Source organism: Bufo gargarizans, chromosome 4 (assembly GCF_014858855.1).
Source record: "Bufo gargarizans isolate SCDJY-AF-19 chromosome 4, ASM1485885v1, whole genome shotgun sequence".
NCBI classification, from domain to species: Eukaryota; Metazoa; Chordata; class Amphibia; order Anura; family Bufonidae; genus Bufo; species Bufo gargarizans.
The window spans coordinates 142,698,023-142,720,499 of record NC_058083.1 but is presented as its reverse complement, the minus strand read 5'-3'; the positions used below and the strand labels follow the sequence as shown (position 1 = coordinate 142,720,499).

The 22,477-nt window shown below is 46.4% G+C and overlaps 1 protein-coding gene across 1 annotated transcript in view; it reads right to left on the bottom strand.

Annotated features, from left to right (window-relative positions):
• Nucleotides 1-312: 312 nt before the first annotated feature.
• Nucleotides 313-22,477, bottom strand: part of PFN2 (profilin 2) — a 51,419-nt gene continuing 29,254 nt past the window's right edge. The window contains exons 2-3 of the mRNA XM_044290080.1: nt 8,644-8,836; nt 313-3,424 (exon numbers count right to left, since the gene is read on the bottom strand). Of these exons, the coding sequence (XP_044146015.1) occupies nt 3,327-3,424; nt 8,644-8,836 (291 nt within the window). The 3' untranslated portion in view covers nt 313-3,326. The remainder of the gene's footprint in view (nt 3,425-8,643; nt 8,837-22,477) is intronic.

Genomic DNA, 22,477 nt, shown 5'->3' with positions numbered 1-22,477 from the left:
TCCGATACCTGCCTCATGCTAATCGCCCACTGATCACTCAACAAAGGAGAAAAACGCTAGCTTGCCAGCTGATCAGATCATTTAGGCAACACAAGATCCTTGCTCCACGGTGATAAATCATCCTATATAAAAACAGGGGTATGCTGCCTACAGACCATTAAACTGTGTGGGGGATGAAGGATCATAGTAACAAACATTCATCCCCATGACTGCAGTGTGTAAATGGGCCCTACGTTGCTAGGAGCACTGTCAATGGGATAAGTACACATTAACACCCCCAATAAATTACCAAAACACACACAAAGACCACACTATTTTGGTTGGAATAAATTTAATTTCATCTGTCTGTAAACAAGGTGTTTTAATAGTTTATGGCATTTCCTTAAATGCATATTAAATCAGATGAGTTAGACTGTATCCCAGATGTAACAAAAGTGCAGGGAAAGATATGGACAAATTAACAAGAATTTATACAGGTTTTTTTTTTCCTTTTACATGATACACAAGACAAACGGAAGCAAAATACTAAAATGTCTTTACAGAAGTGCCATTCCAGAGGAAGGAGGACCTTGTGTCAGTTAAAACCCATCTCGCGGCTTTGTTTTGTCATATGGCACAGAATACATATGAAGCTATCACAAATACAGCCAGGTTCATTCTAAAGAATGCCATCTACTATTCTTTAGTACAAAGAATTCTTATTTGTCATTTATTAAAATAAGACGCTGAGCAGTGAATTTAACTGACAACCAGGTTATACACATCAAATAATACAAGGAAAATGTACTGAACTGATTCTGCAGCAAACTTTCCCCAATTGTTAATTCGCCGTTACGGTTTAATCAGCAGCGCTATTGCAAACTACCAACCCCTTAAAACCTATGGAGAGAATCGAGCAGCAAGGTCATTGTTCTTAGGGGAGCCAAAGACAATAAGCTGGAGGACGTCACTGCAGCTGGCGGATCGGGCTGCCATAATGTGGCCTGGACCAGTGTTCTGAGCGAGTTCAGTCCGAAATCACTGCATCATTGAGGTGCTTGGTAATGTAAGCCTCAAACCTGAAAATTCCCTTGTCAACTAGAATACTGATTCAGACCACAATGCAGGGCCTTAGAATTTGGGACTGGTTTGCTTTAAAAGATACACCATGCCTTTAAGTGCCTGGGAATTATGTAGCTGCAATTGGTCCTATGAACAAAAATATACCACAACATTATACATTAGAAGGGGTATTAATCACAATATTCCCTACCAGAAAAAAACCTTACCACGTTATTGTAAGGGCTTCAAATCACAATACTCCCTACCAAAAAAAAACTAAAAAACTAAAAATCAGCTAGCTGGGCAAGAGCCAGTGACAACGGGCACCTTCAAAAATGAAGGATTTCATATTTGTAGTGTTAAGACCGAGAAACCCGTTTGACTTATTTTATTTGAAGAGTGTAAGAAGTTCTTGTAAAGCCTAGAGTAGACAGCAGGATCTTTGACCAGCCAACATCCACTGAAGCTCGTATGTGGCAGAAGGAAAGGGCAACACTGTCAGAGCCAACGTCACAAGAGCACGACAGAACTAAACAAGAGGATGGATATTTGTAGGATGGCAAGACCAGATTAGTTCAAGGGGTTGCCTTGGCCAGGACAAAAATAAATAAATATAAAAAATATAAAATAGGGCAACATGGCTTAAAAAGTAAAATCTCAATGTCCCACTGCTCCCATACAACAGTGACCAGCCCCATTACCAGGAAGTAGAAAGTGACAGGGTACCCATGTGGCATCAGGATTTTTTTTTTTTTATTTCAAGCTATTCTGCCCCCCCTCTTTGTAAATAGGTTTCCCATCTGGACAACCCCTTTAACACTGCGATATGGGCGATTGCTCACCATGCTAAAGGCTGACGATACAGATCCACAAAGAGAAAAATGTATAAGTATACGTTTACGGGACTATATGCAAGACCCTCCTACACTGGCGCTTCTGTAGCAATTCTCATGCTCACTCCCACGTCCATTTGCTGTGCTGCAGTGCTGGGTGTAAGATCGTAAAGAGGAATCTGAAGGTTAAAAAGGACAGCCCCCCCCCCCCCCCCCATCTCAACCAGGATAATGGCTTTAAAACATTTCTTTAAAAAATAAAAATGATTTGGCATATAGTAGTATGAAATAAAAAGGTGTAACCAAGTTATTGCACCAGAAACACATCCCTCCGGGCAGAAAGATCACTGCCAAACTGGTAACAGCGGCACCATGATCTGGACTCTTAATATAATAGGGATCAATCAGAAATACACCATAAAATAGTAGTGAGAACGTGGACCCAGAATTTAGTGTTCCGTGTAGATATTTCTACCCGTGTTTGAGCAAAGGAAGACTAAGCTGAGCTGTGTATATGCTCAAACCACTCAAAAGGCAACCAATCCAGTGGTTTTATAAACATATTTCCTTTTCTAGTGTTTTTCGGTGTGCCACCATTCACCCCAGTATACATTAGGCTTATGGCCCACGCCTTGTTGCGGTCCTGCAGACTTAAGACGCTAGGCCTCTACTTATACTAAGCCTAGACTTCTTGCAAGACAACACATGCATGTGCTTAATACATCATGCTTATAGCAGAGCAGCACAAAATGGTAAAAAAATCTCCTGGCAAAACTGAGTTTTGTATACAATGCCAACCACCTTGGTCAAGTACTTCGTGTTTTATAGGAGAAAGGACTGAAACTTGCTTAGCTGAGGTACAATTTGTGGCAAAGTTTACATTCGGTACTCAAGTTTCTTGAACTGGGACTTGTAGTCACAGTTGACTACACAAATCTCAAATACAATGTATCAGACACTATGGATGACTAGTCCGTAAACACACTTAAAGCCACATAGTTCACATTTTGGGACTACAATTCAATCATGGGTGGGGGGGTCAGGAGTACTTTCGTACATGAACAAAAAGGACAATGGGCAAAACGTAAGACGAATGGGTCACCATCACACACAGCCTGAATGATGGGGAGACGCAGCGATTGCTGGCAGGAGATGCTGCTCAGTGGTAAAGCCTTTGAGGAAGGGTGAAAGCAGTTAACGGAGCATCCGGTTGGGTTGTCCCATTCAGGACATAAATTTGCCATGAAACTATAATTGCTTGAAAAGAAAGAAGAAGAAAAAAAAAAAAAAAAAAAGAACTTTCCCCACTTAAAAAGGAGACACAGGTTCATCCCCCATCACCCCAGTTATTGCTAATAAAATTTCCAGATGAAAAGATGCTTTGTTCAGACAGGAAAGTTTAGTAGCAATTTTTTTATTTATTATCCCCTAGAATATAAGTTGGCCTAGCAGTTAGAATCCCATATCTCTCAAGTATTTTGCCATTGCAAACGCCTTTTTATTCAAGCCGCCTCCATGGACTCCTTCCTTCCCCATTGCGAATACCAAGACTGAAAGAAAGAAAAAGAAACACAAGAGGAAGTTAGTAAAAATGCAGAAAAAAAATCCAAAAAACATACAGCAATTATATTTTTACATATATGCAAAAAGGACGCTTTTAGAAGCATCTTGCTAGTGTCACCTATTGGAACTGGCACCCTATAAGTCAATGTCTGACTTTTCAGCAAGCCTTGGAACCAGACATGGCAAACCAGCCAAGCCATATTTTCATCCGCAGTCGGCTGTTTTGGGTGAACTTGCCCTTCATCAGTATGAAGTAGGATTCTGGCTGGCTGAGCAGTCACAATATTTGTTCTTTTGTATTTTTGTGTACCCAATAAAGATTTACATTGTTTGATACTTGGTGCTGTTTGTTTCCTTCTATAGGCTTATAAGGGTTGCAATGAAGCAACGCACAAATATGAGCCCAGATATGAATATGTACTTCCTTATTACTAATGTAAGTAATAGTGTGAGATGTAGTGGTGGTATTTTTATTTATTTTTTGTTTGCCCTCCAAAGCATCGGGACCATCTTAAAACAGAACATAGTGGAGAGACTCCCTTTGAAGGAGATATGTCACTATTGGAGGTGTCTGGCGGTGGACTTACCCCACTGAAAACACACATTCACGCTCGGCCAAACCGAAGATACATGTGTATAGGGAGTTAGGAATAGCTGTTGGTCAAACAAACGTTTTTCCCGCTTTAGTAGATTCACATCACATGAATATACACTACTCTCAAACAGTTAGGCCTCTTTCACACGAGCGTGTCCAGATGCGTTGCGGCAAACCCGCGCGAGTAGGTACGCATTTGTTCCGTTTTTATGATATAAAACTGAGTGTGGTACCCAGACCCGAACTTCTTCACAGAAGTTCAGGTTTGGGTTCAAGGTTGTGTAGATTGTATTATTTTCCCTTATAACAGAGGAAAAATAATAGCATTCTGAATACAGAATGCATGGTAAAATAGCGCTGGAGGGGTTAATAATAAATATTATTATTAATAATTATAATTTAACTCACCTTAATCCACTTGTTTGCGCAGCCGGCATCTCTTCTGTCTTTATCTGTGAGGAATAGGACCTTTGACGTCACTGCATTCATCACATGATCCATCACCATGGTGATGATCATGTGATGAGCATAGTGGCGTCATCAAAAGGTCCTATTCCTCACAGATGAAGACAGAAGAGATGCCGGCTGCGCAAACAAGTGGATTAAGGAGAGTTAAATTATTATATATATTTTTTTTAACCCCTCCAGCCCTATTTTACTATGCATTCAGAATGCTATTACTTTCCCTTATAACCATGTTATAAGTGAAAATAATAATGATTGGGTCTCCATCCCAATCGTCTCCTAGCGACTGTGCGTGAAAATCGGACCACATCCACACTTGCTTGGATGTTTTCACGCACCCCTATTCACTTCTATGGTGCCTGCGTTGCGTGAAAAACGCACAAAATAGAGCTTGCTACGATTTTCACAAGTGATGTGCACAGCCCCATAAAAATGAATGGGTCTGGATTCAGTGCGGGTGCAATGCGTTCAACTCAAGCATTGCACCCGTGCGGAAAACTCGCCCATGTGAAAGGGGCCTTAGGGATATTTGTAGTGTAGGGCAGTTCTGTATTGGAGTAGACACACCTGCCCACACTGTACCACCATCACCAAAGGCTCGTCTGGTGACAACAGTGGCTGATGCATAGCGCTCTCCTTGAAGTCTCCAACATTGTTGGCGGCCATCATTTCTGCTCAGCGTGAATTGACTGAGCCCACTGTTCCCTCATCCAGCATAGAAGCTCCTTGAACAATGCAAGACGATGGCGCCTGTGGTGAGGCATCCTTGCAGGTCGTCTAGCACACAAACCATGCTGATGTAAATGGTTTTCGAATGGTCTGATGTGACACTTGGGTGCATCTTGCCTCCCTTAAATGTGCCTGTAGTTGTGTGGCATTCATCATCCAGCTTATTTATTTATTAAGAGTGGCGTTCCCATACACTAGTCATGATCATCCTGCGCTGGAGTAAGATGCACCTAAATTTATTACAAGGTAGATGCCTCCTAATAAATCCATCACATCTCTGCCCCTTTGTGCACCAGATACTCAAGTCTATGACAGCCAGGGGCTGGAGCAGTCTTGAGCTATAAAACTTATTCCAGTTTCTAGCGCAAGTATGTAAATGGATTAATGGCACACTCTTCTAGTCTAGAGGGGGCTAGAGATGGGTCCCAGACCAGTAGAACCTGTAAAATACAGACTCTGCACTCCTAGGGATGGTATGCAAATCACACAAGATTTATTTTGGCAATATTCCAGTAGAATTAAAGGGGTTATCTGAGACCAACAAATGCTCCTCTCACACTGAATCTACTTACCTGGCTCACCGCACCGCCACTTCTCCTGCGCAGATGAAAACATCCGTGTCAGAGCAGTCAATGGCAGGTGGTGACGGGGATGAGCCGCCCTATCATCACGGGTGACACATGGGAGGCTCATCCCCTTCACCGCATGCCATAAGCTGCCCCCCCCCCCCCTGATGTTTTCATCCGTGCACAGGGAGAAGCAGCTGGGGTGGTGCGGGGAGCCAGGTAACTAGATTCAGTGTGAGGGGCATTTGTTAGTCTCAGATAACCTTAACGTTTTCGGCAATAAGCCTTCTTCAGATACCTAGATGCTGCCTTGAAAGGAAGGGAGGATTAAAGATGGTAAAGGAAGCTGAGGATTGTAGCTCTCCAATGTGGAAGTTCGGCACTCTGGATGGGGTCCTCGGCATGCGATTTGCATATCATTCTTTGGAGTGCAGAGTTTCTGGCGTAAGTTATAGTAAATCAGTCAGGCATAGCTAAGCCTCGTCCCTTTTCTCACCACATCAGAAAAGTGGTGAAAAGCTTAAAACAATGCAAATTATGACATAAATCTGACATGCGCCACAAGTTATGACTTTATGCCAGAATAGTGGTGTAAATGCCCCCCAATGACCTAAATGGGTCTGCGGTCCGCACGCCAAGTATAGGACGCGTAAAGAACAGACATGGAAAGCACACGGATGTTCCACAAACAGACAGACTATATGTCTGCAAAATGCGGACCACAAAAAAAAATAATAATAAATAAAAAAAAATACAATTTGCAGGTGGCACACGGACCACATCTGGATTTTGCAGATCTGCGATTTGCCGACTGCAAACCAGAAGCGGTCATGTGCATGAGTCCTTATTCTGAGAATTCATCATAAAATGTCCAAAATCACAAGTGGATGGTTGTTAATTAGATAAATCTTATGCTATCTAATCATAAACCAGCAGAATCTTAAGGGGTAGAACAAACATAAAAGCTATAAAGTAAAGGGGTTATCTAATCTCGATATTTTTTGAATGTTTGAATATCGTCAGTGTAGAGGTAATGCTCCCCCACTGGATATGTAGACAGTGATGGGGTGGCACCTGGCTGCAACATAAAGCCCCCATTATCAGTTATTGGCAAGGGATGATGCTGGCAAGTGAGTATTTAGTGATAGGAGAAATTAAGCATTACTGTCAGAGCTGGGGCTCCACAGATATTTTGGGGGCATTGATTATATATCTGTTGGTTTGGAATAATACATTCTGATCGAACTGGAAGCATTAGCCAGAGGAACCAGAAAAATTCAGCCTCCAGAACATGGAGATTTGTTTTCTTCCTCGTCATTACTTATTTTTATATCTTACGTTGTAAGACACTTTATTAAAAAAATAAAAAAAAATATTACTTTTTGGGGTTAATTTCGGCATGCATATTTTAAACATTAATCTCAATTCAATTCTTTTTTTCAAGTCTTTCTGAAACAGCAGCTGAGACCATGCGTACAAGACGCAACTGTCAGCGACAGCTGGACATCTTAGAAAGGAGGCCAATTTCTCTGTAATCGACTTAGTATTATCCCAACACAGAGCTAGACTAAAGCCATATCAGCTGAAAGAACTAAACCACGCTCTGCCTCAATGCCCCGGCTGGGCGTTTCCAGTGATGAATGCCATGGCTGACTCTGATCTCTGGTATGATTTATAAAGACACTCCGGCTACAACTGCTGTGCAATGCTCATCGCAGCACTGTAATAAAACTTTATTGTACAAGTATGTAGGCCTGCTGGGAACTATACTATTCCAGTATAGGGTGCCAAGCTACTTATTTGGACCCACCTAAAACATGGAATCACTTTTTTTTTTCCGGGGCCACTTTAAGTTCCCAGTCTGTCCCTGCATCTAGGGCTGTTAAATTTCTACTAAAGGGGGAGAATATAAGCAGTAGCACATCCAATCAACCCTGAATCCAGGGAGCTGTGAGAATAAAATAAAATTGCTCTCCCTTACAATTTCCTGCAGTCCCGATCCCAACTGGGCCTACAGCAGCCAAACGCCGTTCGTGCACACATGACCACAGGCCCAGTGAACAACAAAGTAGAAAGATATTTCAAAGAGGAGTACTTTTTTTGGTCTACAGTTCTGCTTGGTTTAGAATATTAGCCACAAACGCTTTGATGCATTGAAGTTGTTCTAAAACCCCTGGCAGCAAAAGGGCTAGGAACATGTCAGCAAGTGGACCACCCCTTAACCACCTAACTGTTTTGTCCGAGTCCAGCTCAGGCAGTGAGAAAAGTAGCTAACTGCAGGGGGGGAGGGCTGCTTTAGATGCTGCCATCTCCAGAATGGTAGCAGCTAGAAACATGCAACTGGTCTTGTTTGAAAGTTGACAGTCCCAAGACCAAAATGACAACTAAAGTTCAAGCAACAGAGGAGAAGTCACTGTTAGAAATAGAGTCGGGATCGGGAATAATCCTGGGTAAAACCTATTTTTACTTTCACTTTCAGCTGCATTCACAGCATCCCGATTTCTATCAGTGATATCTTCCCCTGTACTGAACGTATTGCTGTCATTCTGGTTTTGTCAGCTTTCAAACAGGAGTTGTATGTTTCTAGCTGCTACCATTCAGGAGATAACAGCATCTAAAGCAGCCCTCCCCCTTCGGTTAGCTACTTTTCCCACCGCTGGAGCTGGACTGGGGCAAAACAGTAAGTAAGGAGCCTGCTCAGCCAGTGACTTACATGTCTGTTCCTTTCTGGGACTCTCGCTCTCCCCATCATTTTCGGGGACATAGGAAAAACAAGGATTTTACAGAACACGTGGTACAAAAAGAATTCCGCCCCGAGATCTATAAAACCTGGATTAAGAAACGTTCTCACCTCTGACAGCTCTTCCTACAGCAATGTTGTATGTTGGTTCTCCACCTTGACTTTTTGTCCTGATGTCCATTGTGTAATCATTTTCAATATACAGGCTGTCTCTGATCACCGAGCATTTCTTTCCTCCAACGGTTAGGCCATTAGTGAAGAATCCTTCTCTGTCCTTTCCTATCAGAACATCTATTTCTGCAGGCTGGGGATTGAAGGTGGAAAAAGACAGTAGAGATAATGATTAATTTGTGTTTAATTTACAGAAACAGATCAAACGAAGAACAAAAAGCAGGACATTTTAACTTCTATAACAAAGAAGTGTTACAGGGACCTAAGGATACAACTGCGGATGACATCAAGCACGCCACAACCTGCCTGAGCCAGAATGGAGCGCCGCTAAGCAAGAGCTTCAGACGCTCTGGAATACTCTGCTTATCCATAAATTTCATGGTTGGCATCTGTGCAATAGTACAATTCCACTGCAGAAGGGTCAAGGCAAAAATCAGCTATTGTCAGGGGTGTTGGGACCAAAACAAACATCATGGGAGGCCTTTATAGCAGCTCCGCAGAATAAAATGCACTTTGTAGGCAGGCCATACTTTTATGCTTCATGGTCTGCATCTCAGCAAGAGTTTAGCTCTAGTTATGCCCAAGTTTAGGCCCAACAAATCTACTGCAGGTACCAGAGTCAACTTATAGATTGTAAGCTCTTGCGAGCAGGGCCCTGACTCCTAGTGTTTCAGTTGCATATTAGCCAGTTATTTTGTTTTGTACATAAACCCTATGAATTTGTAAAGCGCTGCAGAATATGGTGGAGCTATACAAATATTTTTTATTTATTTAATTAGACTGGCATTTCATATAGCCAGTGTAGACTTGAGGTATAAGGCTACTTTCACACTCGTGTTTTTTGGGCAGATCCGTCATGGATCTGCAAAAAATGGATTTTTTGTACTCACCGTAAAATCCTTTTCTCGTAGTAGGCATTGGGGGACACAGCACCATGGGTATATGCCCAGCTGCCACTAGGAGGCTGACACTAGAAACAAAAAAAGTGTTGGCTCCACCCAGGTGGGCTATACCCCTCTGCTAGAGCCAGAATAACTCAGTCAGTACAAAAGCAGTAGGAACGCCACACCTGAACTAAAATGAGACTGAACGCCGACAAGTCTTGAACTGGAGGACCCAACAACCACAGCAAATGCCGGAGCCACAAACAAGAATAAATGCTCCAAAGGAAAGGGTGGGATCTGTGTCCCCCAATGCCTACTACGAGAAAAGGATTTTACGGTGAGTACAAAAAATCCATTTTACTCGTGCGTGGCATTGGGGGACACAGCACCATGGGACGTCCCAAAGCAGTCCCTGAGGGAGGGAAGAAGAACGCCAAGACAGCAACCTAAAGCACCGCTGCCTGCAGAACCTTACGCCCCAGGCTGGCGTCAGCAGAAGCCAGGGAATGAATATGGTAGAATTTAGAAAAAGTGTGAACTGACGACCAGGTGGCGGCCCGGCAAAGCTGGGCAGCCGAAGCCTGATGACGCACCGCCCAGGAAGCCCCAACTGCCCTAGTCGAATGAGCGGTCAACCTGGAAGGGGGAGCACGGCCCTTTGCGGCGTACGCCTCCTTGACAGCCGACCGAACCCAGCGAGAGATGGTGGCCTTGGAGGCAGGCAAACCCTTACGAGGACCCGCCGGAACCAGGAAAAGAGAGTCCGAACGACGGAAGGGTTCCGTGAGGCGAAGGTACCAGCGGAGAGCCCGAACAACATCCAGGCAATGGAGAGACTTCTCCCGAGGGCGAGAAGGATTAGGGCAGAAGGAAGGAAGGACAATCTCCTCATTGATATGAAACGAGGAGACAACCTTAGGGAGAAAAGAAGGAACGGGGCGCAAAACCACTTTGTCCTGATGGAACACCAGGAAAGGCGACCGGCAGGAAAGCGCCGCCAGTTCGGAGACCCGGCGGATAGAGGTGATCGCCACAAGGAAGGCAACCTTAAACGATACAAACGACAGAGAGATGTCTGCCAAGGGCTCAAACGGAGAAGACTGAAGAGCATCGAGGACAAGATTCAGGTCCCACGGCTCCACCGGAAGGCGAAAGGGAGGGGCTCGGCGAGCGACACCCTGTAGAAAAGTCCTAACCTGAGCCCGCGCGGCCACAGGGCGCTGAAAAAGGACCGAAAGGGCAGAAATCTGCCCCCTGAGAGAAGCCAGGCGAAGCCCCTTTTCAAAACCAGCCTGAAGGAAGGCCAGAATATTAGGGACCGAAAAAAGGAGGGGACGAAAACGTCCGGACTCGCACCAAGCAAAGTACGCCCTCCAGGTCCGGTAGTAAATACGGGCCGACTGAGGCTTCCGAGCGCTCAGCATCGTCTGAATGACAGAGTCCGAGAGACCACGGGCCTTCAGGACCGCGGTCTCAACAGCCACGCCGTTAAACGAAGCTGCGGTAAATTCGGGTGGAACAGAGGGCCCTGCGAAAGGAGATCGCGGCGCAGAGGGAGACGCCACGGGACGTCGGCGAGCAGAAACACAAGATCTGCGTACCACGCCCTGCGGGGCCAGTCCGGAGCCACCAGAATCGCCGGCACCCGGGCTGCCTTGAGACGCTTGAGCACTCGAGGCAGAAGAGGGATGGGCGGAAAGAGATATAGAAGGTCGAACTGGGACCAAGGCAGAACTAGGGCATCGACCGCTAGAGCTTGCGGATCCCTGGACCGCGCGGCATAGCGTGGAAGCCTGTGATTTAGGCGAGACGCAAAAAGATCCACGTCCGGAGTTCCCCATCGGAGACACAGTTGAAGAAATACCTCCGGGTGGAGAGACCATTCGCCCGGGTCGACGAGCTGACGACTGAGAAAGTCTGCCGCCCAATTGTCGACCCCGGGAATGTGGACGGCGGAGAGAACGGGAACGTGTTCCTCCGCCCAACGCAGGATCTGAGAGGCCTCTAGCAGGGCCATCACGCTCCTGGTGCCCCCCTGATGATTCAGATAAGCCACGGCGGTGGAATTGTCCGTCTGAATCCGGATTGGGAGGCCGCGCAGACGAGAGGTCCAGTGCGACAGCGCTAAGAAAATTGCCCTGAGTTCGAGAACGTTGATCTGCAGGGAGGACTCCTGAACAGACCACAGACCCTGAACCGTGAGGGACTCGAACACCGCTCCCCATCCCGAGAGACTGGCATCGGTCGTGATCACCCGCCAACTGGGAGGGAGGAAGGACCGGCCCAGGGACACCGTCCGGGGAAGCAACCACCAGGACAGACCCAGGCGAATCTGAGGGGGGAGACGGACAAGGCGATCGAGACCCTCCGGGGACTTGTCCCACCTGGATAGGATGAACAACTGAAGGTCCCGGGAGTGAAATTGGGAATAGGGAATGGCTTCGAATGAGGCCACCATCCTCCCCAGGACGCGCATACACGTCCTGATGGTCAGAGAGGACGGCCCGCGGAGAAGATGCACCCCCGCCTGAAGAGAAGAGACCTTCTCTGGGGGAAGAAACACCCGCCCGAGGCGAGTGTCGAAAAGCATGCCCAGAAAAAGCATCCTCTGGCGTGGGACAAGGGAGGACTTGGAGTGGTTGACAAGCCACCCGAACTGAGCAAGAGCCGAGAGGGTGATGCTCAGGCTGGACAGATTGTCCTCCGGAGACGGGGCCCGAACCAGAAGGTCGTCCAGGTAAGGTACCAAGGCGACCCCCCTGGCACGAAGAAGGGCCACGAGGGGAGCTAACACCTTGGTGAAAACCCTCGGCGCGGAGGCCAGACCGAAGGGCAGGGCTACAAATTGGAAATGAAGAGAACCCACCGCGAAGCGAAGGAACCTTTGGTGGGAGAGGGCGATGGGAATGTGGAGATAGGCATCCTGAATGTCGATTGAAGACAGGAAGTCGCCCAACTCCAAGGAGGCGATCACAGACCGGAGGGACTCCATGCGGAAATGACGGACCCGGACGAAGTGATTGAGCGCCTTCAGATCCAGGATAGGACGGAGCGAACCGTCCTTTTTGGGAACAGTGAACAGGTTCGAGTAGAAACCCCGAAAGCGTTCTGACTCTGGAACCGGAACAATGACCCCCAGAGCACGCAGGGAACGAATGGCCTGAAAAAAACCGTCTGCCCGGGCGGGAGACACGGGGGGGGGACGTCAAGAAGAACCGACCGGGTGGAAGGTCGGTGAATTCGATTCTGTACCCCGAAGAGACCACCTCGAGAACCCAAGCGTCTTCTACGTTTGCCTGCCAAACATCCCGAAAGGCGAGCAGGCGCCCCCCCACCGTGACGGGGATTGAGTCATGCGGAAGGAGGCTTAGTGGACTGGGGGCGAGCGGGCTTGGGCTTGGCATGCCAAGAGGGCCTGGACTTAAAGGAAGGCCTGGAAGGCTTCTTATCAGATCGGGCGGGAGGGGCCCGAAAGGACCGAAAGGACTGCGTCCGGGAGGACGACCCGGGGAAACGACGGCGGCGAGGCTGATTCTGAGGAAGAAGAGAACTCTTACCTCCGGTGGCCTCAGAGATGAGCTCCTCCAAGCGTTTCCCAAAAAGCTTTCCACCAAGAAAGGGAAGAGAGATCAGAGCCTTCTTGGAGGCGGAGTCCGCCGCCCAGGAACGAAGCCAGATGGTGCGGCGGATAGCCACAGAATTGGCGGCCGCACGCCCGGAGCGGCGAGCCGATTCCATAGAGGCGTCACAAAGAAACTTGGAAGCCTGATAGATCTGGGAGGCAAGCACTGCCAGGTCCCCCTGGTCAGAGTCAGAAGGTAAGGCACGGAGAAGTTGCTTTGCCCAGATAGCGCATGCCTTGGCCACCCAGGAGGCGGCAAACGCAGGGCGGATGGCGGCGCCCGCTGCGATGAAAACGGACTTGGCTAAGGAGTCGACCCGTTTGTCCGCGGGATCCGACAAGGAAGCCGCATCAGCCAGGGGAAGCGTAGTAGCTTTCGCCAGGCGAGCGACCTGAGGATCCACCAGAGGGGGAATCGTCCAGAGATTGACCGAATCCTCTGAGAAGGGGTAAGGGACATCAGAGGCCTTGGTGAGATGAAGGCGCCGGTCAGGGTGGCGCCACTCCTTGGCAAGGAGCGCGTCCAGATCCTCGTGATTCGGGAAAAAAACCGTGGACCGCCTAGAACGGCGGAAGGACACCGCCTCCAGGGAGGAGGACGAAGGAACGTCCTGTACATGGAGCGCGTCCCGAACGGCCCTGATGAGATCCTGTACGGCTGCCGACATCGCCGAGCACCGCTCAGATTCAGAATCTGAAGCGGAGGAGTCCCCAGGAGCGGCGGAAGCGGCTGAAGAAGAAATCTCGCCCGACTCAGACCTAACCGGGGAGCGATCCGGGGTAGCGGAGGAGGAGTGGGACCCGGCCGAGACCGTACGTGGGCGCTTGCGGCACCGAGTGCCGGAGCCAGGACGAGAACTGACGCCAGGCGCATCACCAGCGGTAGGAGCCCTACCAGAGGCGGCCGCAATCTGGGCAGGGAGACTGTCCAGGGACTGTGCCAGGGATTGGGAGAGGCTAGCAAGGCTACCTATGGCCTGGGACAGGGTAGCAGCCCATTCCGGGAGAACCGACAAAGTGGAGGCCGCAGGAGCGGACTGGGCGGGCCTGGGGTTGAGGCACTGCACGCAGAGGGAAGTAGGTTGGCCGCATGGGAACTTCCTATTACACACAGAGCAGGCGTAATGAGTGGAAATGGCGGCGGAGGGAGTGGGGGCCTGACCAGAGGAAGACATGAGGGCGGAGGATGGAGCCTGTAAGGAAAAAGAGTCAGCCAGAGGCTGCCTACCACTACCAATGGTGCTGTGTCCCAGGAAGCCGGTCGCAGGAGAGCAGGATGGCGACGAGCAGAGACAGGAGCAGGGCTAAGAAACGCCGTTCAAAAGAAAACGCCCCCCCAGCAGCCCGCGCTGGCGCTGGATTGGGCGAGAAAAAAGGACCTCCCAGACCGCCACCCACAAGGGGAGGGACGCAGGGGAAAAAACCCGGGAAGCCTGGGAGGCGGAGGCGAAGACGAAGCCCCGCCCACGCAGTCGCGGCCTAGGCCGAAGCAAAGCCGGGGCCTGAAGTAGAGGAACGCTGCCGGAAGCGGGAGACTGCGATCGCGGCACCGCGGACCGCACCGGCAGAAGAGGGGGGGACACAGCGCCATGAGGTAGGGATGTGAGAACGCCGGAAGCGGCGGTCTTAAAGGCGCAGGCTCCATAAAAAGAACAGAAGCCCAAGGAAGGGCCAGGCAACAGGAGACTGATAGGAAGACTCCTAAGGGGGAAAAAGAGTAGGGGGGGCGCCTTACTCACCCTCCGATGTTTTCAGGCGCAGCATGACCACCCCCTCGGCGGACTCAACACGGAAACCGTGGGTCCGCCGGAATCCACTGCGGAAGCAGGTCACGTGGGGACTGGGTGGCTGCCGGGTACCTAGGTACGCGCCCGCAGGGGGGCAACTAAGGTGGAACACGATGGAGCCACCCCTGCCACCTGTAGAGAAAGAAAAAAGGAAAAAATAAAACAAATAAAAAATAAAATTAGCAGAGTGACCTGCTAGCAGGTCAGGTCTGCCTCCTACGGACACTAGAACTAGACTGAGTTATTCTGGCTCTAGCAGAGGGGTATAGCCCACCTGGGTGGAGCCAACACTTTTTTTGTTTCTAGTGTCAGCCTCCTAGTGGCAGCTGGGCATATACCCATGGTGCTGTGTCCCCCAATGCCACGCACGAGAAAACTGATCTGTTACAATAATACAACCGCATGCATCAGTCATGATCGGATCCGTTTGTATTATCTGTAACATAGCCAAGACGGATCCGTCATGAACTCCATTGAAAGTCAATGGGGGACGGACCGCACCCATTGACTTACATTGTTTGGCTCAGTTTCGTCAAGCTGACAGCCAAACGCTGCAGGCAGTGGTTTGGTGTCCGCCTCCAGAGCGGAATGGTGACTGATCAGAGGCAAACTGACGCATTCTGAGCGGATCCTTTTCCAGTCAGAATGCATTAGGGCAAAACTGATCCGTTCTGGACCGCTTGTGAGAGCCCATGACGGATCTCTCAAATGGAAAGCCAAAACGCCAGTGTGAAAGTAGCCTAAATAGCAATAGAAATTGGTGCAGCTCAGAATAAGTCTTAGTCTGCAAAAAGCCCCTCCTACTAAAAACTGCCTATATTTGTCACTTAAAATGTGGCAAGCAAAGCATAAAAACAACAAAGAGTCATATTGGCCATTAGGCACTGGGGGGGCCAGTGCCTAGGGTGGTTCCTAGCAAAGGGGTTTATATATATATATATATATATATATATATATATATATATATATATATATATATATATATATATATATATATATATATATATATATATATATTTTTTTTTTTTTTTATATTACTTTTTCAAACCCCTCTCCTCTTCGCCCTCTAGACTTGCTGTTGAAATTGGCATCTCTCTGAGGGGAGAGAAACAGAAGCAATGCTCATTCCTGTCCTGAGCATTGATTGATGGAGCAGCACTCTGTTACTCAATGAATCAGCACACGGAGGGGGGACGACTGCATGGACTGCTGTATATAGCATGTTCAACTACACCAGGAGGCAGGCTGGGAAGGTACTCCCTAAACTCTAGTGTCACGTAAGCAAACTTCAGCTAAAGCCTTGCTCAAACACAGGCACCTATTTAGAGGGGATCTTGTTTCCCATGGACCGATCCCTGTATGCTGCTGCCGAACTGTAGAGAAAGTGCTACTAGCAGATCATGGGGAACCAAAGGGGGTAGAACTTCCAGGTACAGTCTTCATATCCTCAATAAAAAAGACCTTCAGACTTCCTCAAGATGACAGCACTCACACTACAAGAAACTAGTACCCTGTCCTGTGATAAGGACATACAAAGCCTTTAGACTCTAACTTTTATATTTTATTTAGCGGCCATTATGGAAGTTTCTCCCATCTGCACACAGGATCTTTGCAGCTCAGCCAGAGTGACCATTGCGTTCTTGGTCACCACTCTTACCAAGGCCCTTCTCCCCAATTATTTAGTTTGGTGAGGTAGCCAGCTCTAGGGAGAGTCCTGGTTGTTCCCAACTCCTTCCATTTAAAGCGTTTGTCACCAGAATTAATCCTATTAAACTAGATGAAATTAGCGATGTGCAATGTCAGCTGAACCTAACTAGTTTAGTCCTACTTTTATCTATGCCCTGTTACTCCAGGAGGGGGGTGTTGCCCCTTCTCCTAGAGGCTCCGTTCTCCCATCTCTGGCCACACCCTGCTACACTAGATTGACAGTGCCAGGCAGCCTTCACCGCCAACTGCCGGCCCTGTGCACTGGGGAAATCTCACGCCATTCAGTATTCGACGCAGGCGCAGTGAGGAAGACAGCGAGCGACCTTTACTCACTGCACCTGTGCCGAATACTGAACGGGATGGCGCGAGATTCACACTGCAGACAGGGCCAGAGGTAGGCGAACAACACTGCCTGGCCCTGTCAAAAAGGCATATTCCCCCCAAAATAGTACCAATCTAACAGTCATCTCATCCCGCAAAAATGATACCCTACCTAAGACAATCGCCCAAAAACTGAAAAAAAAAAAAAAACTATGGCTCTGGAGAAAAACATGTTATGTTATTTTTTGTTTCAAAAATTATATAATTGTGTAAAACTTACATACATTTTTTTAAAAAGTATACATATTAGGTATTGCCACGTCCGTAACGACCTCCTCCATAAAAATATTACATGACCTAACCCCTCAAGTGAACACCAAAAAAAAAAAACTTTTTTGTCACCTTACATCACAAAAAGTGTAATAGTAACCCGCAAAAAATTATATCTACCCAAGACAATCGTCCAAAAATTTAAAAAAACTATGGCTCTCAGACTATGGAGACACTGAAACATGATTTTTTTAAAATTCAAAAATGCTGTTATTGTGTAAAACAAATAAAAAAAGTATACATATTAGGGATCATTGTGGCCGTAACAACCTGCTCTATAGAAATATCACATGATCTAACCTGTCAGATGAAAGTTGTAAATAACAAAAAATGAAAACGGTGCCAAAACAGCTATTTTTTGTTATCTTGCCTCACAAAAAGTGTAATATAGAACAACCAAAAAATCATATGTACCCTAAAATAGTACCAACAAAACTGCAACCTTATCCCGTAGTTTCCAAAATAGGGTGTTTTTTTTGGGGAGTTTCTACTCTAGGGGTGCCTCAGGGGGGTCTTCAAATGTGACATGGCAGCTTAAAATTATCCCAGTGAAATGTGCCTTCCAAAAACCATATGGCATTCCTCTTCTTTCTGCGCCCTGCCGTGTGCCCGTACAGCAGTTTACAACCACATATGGGGGGGGGGGGGGGGGGGGGGGGGGTTTCTGTAAACTACAGAATCAGGGCAATAAATATTGAGTTTTGTTTGGGTATTAACCCTTGCTTTGTTAGTGAAAAAAAAAAAAAAAAAAAAAGAAAATCTGCCTAAAAAGTGAAATTATGAAATTTCATCTCTATATTCCAATAATTCTTGTGGAACACGTAAAAGGGTTAACAAAGTTTGTAAAATCTGTTTTGAATACAGTGAGGCGTGTAATTTCTAAAATGGGGTTATTTTTGGGTGGTTTCTATTATGTAAGGCTACTTTCACACTAGCGTTCGGGTGTCCGCTTGTGAGCTCCATTTGAAGGGGCTCACAAGCGGACCCGAACGCTTCCGTCCAGCACTAATGCATTCTGAGTGGACGCGGATTCGCCCAGAATGCATCAGTCTGGCAGCGTTCAGCCTCCGCTCAGCAGGCGGATCCGTCCAGACTTACAATGTAAGTCAATGGGGACGGATCCGTTTGAAGATGACACACTATGGCTCAATCTTCAAACTGATCCGTCCCCCATTGACTTTACATTGAAAGTCTGGACGGATCCGTCTGAGGCCATTTTCTCACTTAGAAATATTTTAACAATATAATGCAGACGGATCCGTACTGAACGGAGCCACCGTCTGCATTATATGAGCGGATCCGTCTGAGACCGATCCGCTCTGAACGCAAGTGTGAAAGTAGCCTAAGCCTCACAAAGTGACTTCACACCTGAACTGGTCCTTAAAAGGTGGGTTTTGGAAATTTTCTGAAAAAGCAAATTTAGATTTGCTTCTAAACTTCTAAGCCTTATAACGTCCCCCAAAAAATAAAATGGCATTTACAAAATGATCCAAACATGAAGTAGACATATGGGGAATGTAAAGTAGTAACTATTTTTGGAGTTACTACTACAGTGGGATGCGAAAGTTTGGGCAACCTTATTAATAGTCATGATTTTCCTGTATAAATCGTTGGTTGTTTCGATAAAAAATGTCAGTTAAATATATGATATAGGAGACACACACAGTGATATTTGAGAAGTGAAATGAAGTTTATTGGATTTACAGAACGTGTGCTATAAAATTGTTTAAACAAAATTAGGCAGGTACATAAATTTGGGCACCACAAAAAAGAAATGAAATCAATATTTAGTAGATCCTCCTTTTGCAGAAATGACAGCCTGTAAATCGCTTCCTGTAGGTTCCAATGAGAGTCTGGATTCTGGTTGAAGGTATTTTGGACCATTCCTCTTTACAAAACATCTTTAGTTCATTCAGGTTTGATGGCTTCCGAGCATGGACAGCTCTCTTTAAGTCAATTATATTCAGGTCTGGGGACTGAGATGGCCATTCCAGAACAGTTGTACTTGTTCCTCTGCATAAATGCCTTAGTGGATTTTGAGCAGTGTTTAGGGTCGCTGTCTTGTTGAAAGATCCAGCCCCGGCGCAGCTTCAGCTTTGTCACGGATTCCTGGACATTGGTCTCCAGAATCTGCTGATACTGAGTGGAATCCATGCGTCCCTCAACTTTGACAAGATTCCCAGTCCCTGCACTGGCCACACAATCCCACAGCATGATGGAACCACCACCATATTTTACTGTAGGTAGCAGGTGTTTTTCTTGGAATGCTGTGTTCTTTTTCCTCCATGCATAATGCCCCTTGTTATGGCCAAATAACTCAATTTTAGTTTCATCAGTCCACAGCACCTTATTCCAAAATGAAGCTGGCTTGTCCAAATGTGCTTTAGCCCACCTCAAGCGGCACTTTTTGTGCTGTAGGCGGAGAAAAGGCTTCCTCTGCATCACTCTCGCATACAGCATCTCCTTGTGTAAAGTGCGCCGAATGGATGAACGATGCACAGTGACTCCATCTGCAGCAAGATGATGTTGTAGGTCTTTAGTGCTGGTCTGTGGGTTGACTCTGACTGTTCTCACCATTCGTCGCTTCTGTATAGCCGAGATTTTTCTTGGTCTGCCACTTCGAGCCTTAACTTGAACTGAGCCTGTGGTCTTCCATTTCCTCAATATGTGGAAACAGACAGCTGAAATCTCTGAGACAGCTTTCTGTATCCTTCCCCTAAACCATGATGGTGAACAATCTTTGTCTTCAGGTCACTTGAGAGTTGTTTTGAGACCCCCATGTTGCTACTCTTCAGAGAAAATTAAAAAAGGAGGAGGGAAACTTACAATTGACCCCATTAAATACTCTCTCATAATTGGATTCACCTGTGTATGTAGGACAGGGGTCACTGAGCTTACCAAGCCAATTTGAGTTCCAATAATTAGTTCTAAAGGTTTTGGAATCAATAAAATGACAACAGTGCCCAAATTTATGCACCTGCCTAATTTTGTTTAAACAATTATAGCACACTTTCTGTTAATCCAATAAACTTCATTTCACTTCTCAAATATCACTGTGTGTGTCTCCTATATGATATATTTAACTGACATTTTTTCATAACAACCAACGATTTATACAGGAAAATCATGACGATTAACAAGGTTGCCCAAACTTTCGCATCCCACTGTATATATTATAAAAGAGAAACTGAAATTCGTAAATTTTGTATTTTTTTTATAAATAAAAATGAAATTTTATTACTCAATTTTACCACTATCATTAAGTACAATATGTGACGAGAAAACAATCTCAGAATGGCCTGGATAAGTAAAAGCGTTTTAAAGTTATTACCACATAAAATGACGCATGTCAAATTTGCCAAAAATGGCCTGGTCAGAAAGATGAAAAGTGGCTTGGTCCTGAAACGGTGTAAAGGCATTCCGTTTGCTTTCCATCCTAATAGAAGTCTACGGGAATCAAAACGGATCCCTCTGGGTCCCGTTATGCAAGACGGAAAACAAAGTCCTGTCGACAGTATTTTGTTTTCAGTCTTGCATAACGCGACCCAGGCGGATCAGTTATGCTTTTCCATAGATTTCTATTAGGACTGAAAGCAAATGGAATGCCCTTTTAAGGCTTCCGTTTTGCATTCTGTCCGGGCATTCCTTTATTTTTTTGTTATAACGGAAAGCCATAACAGAATCCTTAACGCTAGTGTGAACGCACCCTAATGCCGCAAAAAAAGCCCTCCTCAGATTGCTATATGAACAGAAAACGTTAGTCCTATAAATTAGATCTGCCTCATTATACAGTGATACATCCTCTCCAGCCAAACAGATTTCCATTCAAAGCGCTGGAAAAGTTCACTTCCGGGACCCCTGCTTGTTTGACGAGGTGTCCATTATATATATATATATATATGTTGTTTTTTTTTTGCTTCTCCCTATACACAAATGAAAACATCCGGTTTCGGGGGGGGGGGGGGGGGGGGGGGGGGAAGAGCAGCAAATGGTAGGCAGGTAAGGGAACAAGCCTTCCTAGCATTGCGGGTGACACTAGGAAGGCTCGTCCCCGCCTGCCGTTGGCTGTTCAGCCGCAGACACCGGATGTTTTCATTCGTGTACAGGGAGAAGCAGCAGTGACCAGGAGCGACGCAAGTATTCCCAGCGAAGTGCCCGACACATGGGTGGGCTGTTTATGATATTGGATAACCCCTTTAACCCCTCAAAGGACCAGCACCGTACATGTCAGGCTGATCGGGCAGTTACAGGAGCTGCGCCCGCCTGATCAGCGGCACGGAACCGGCAGTCACTGACAGCCGGGCCCCTGCTGCATACGCAGACATCGGTGAAAACACAGATGCCGGCATGTTAACCCTCTGTATGCCGCCGTCAAAGCTGACCGCGGCATGCAAAGGGTACGGGTGCCCTCCGCTTCCCCATCGGGTCCCCGCCACTGCAGCACATGTGAAATCCAACCCTTAGGCAAGTAAAAAAAAAAAAAAAAAAAAAAAAAAAAAAAAGACAGAAAAGTTGCCCGCCCCCCCCCCCCCCTCCAAAAAAAAAACGTTTACATATTGGGTATTGCCGCATCCGTAACAACCAGCAAAAATATCACATGATTCACCCCCTCACCTGAACGCCATAGAAATTTCTTTAACTGTGCTAAAACTCATTTTTTGTGTAACCTTACATCACAAAAAGTGTAATACCAAGCAATCAAAAAGTCATACGCACCCCAAAGATCATACCAATCACACTCTCATCTCAGCCAGCAAAAAATTAGACTCTACCTTAGACAATCACCCAAAAAAATTAAAATACTATGGCCCTCAGAATTTGGAGACACTAAAAAAAAATTATTTTTTTGGTTTAAAAAATGCTGTTATTGTGTAAAACTTAAATAAATAAATTTAAAAAAGTTTACATATTAGAGAATCGCCGAATCAGTAAGAACCTTTATGTGAACACCATAAAAATAAATAAAAAAAAAAGCAATTTTTGTCACCTTACATAAAAAAAGTGTAATACCAAGCGATCAAAAAGTCATACGCACCCTAAAATAGTAGCAAACTACATCTCATACCGAAAAAAATTTGCCCCTACATAAGACAGTTGCGAAAAATTTTTTTTATATATTATAC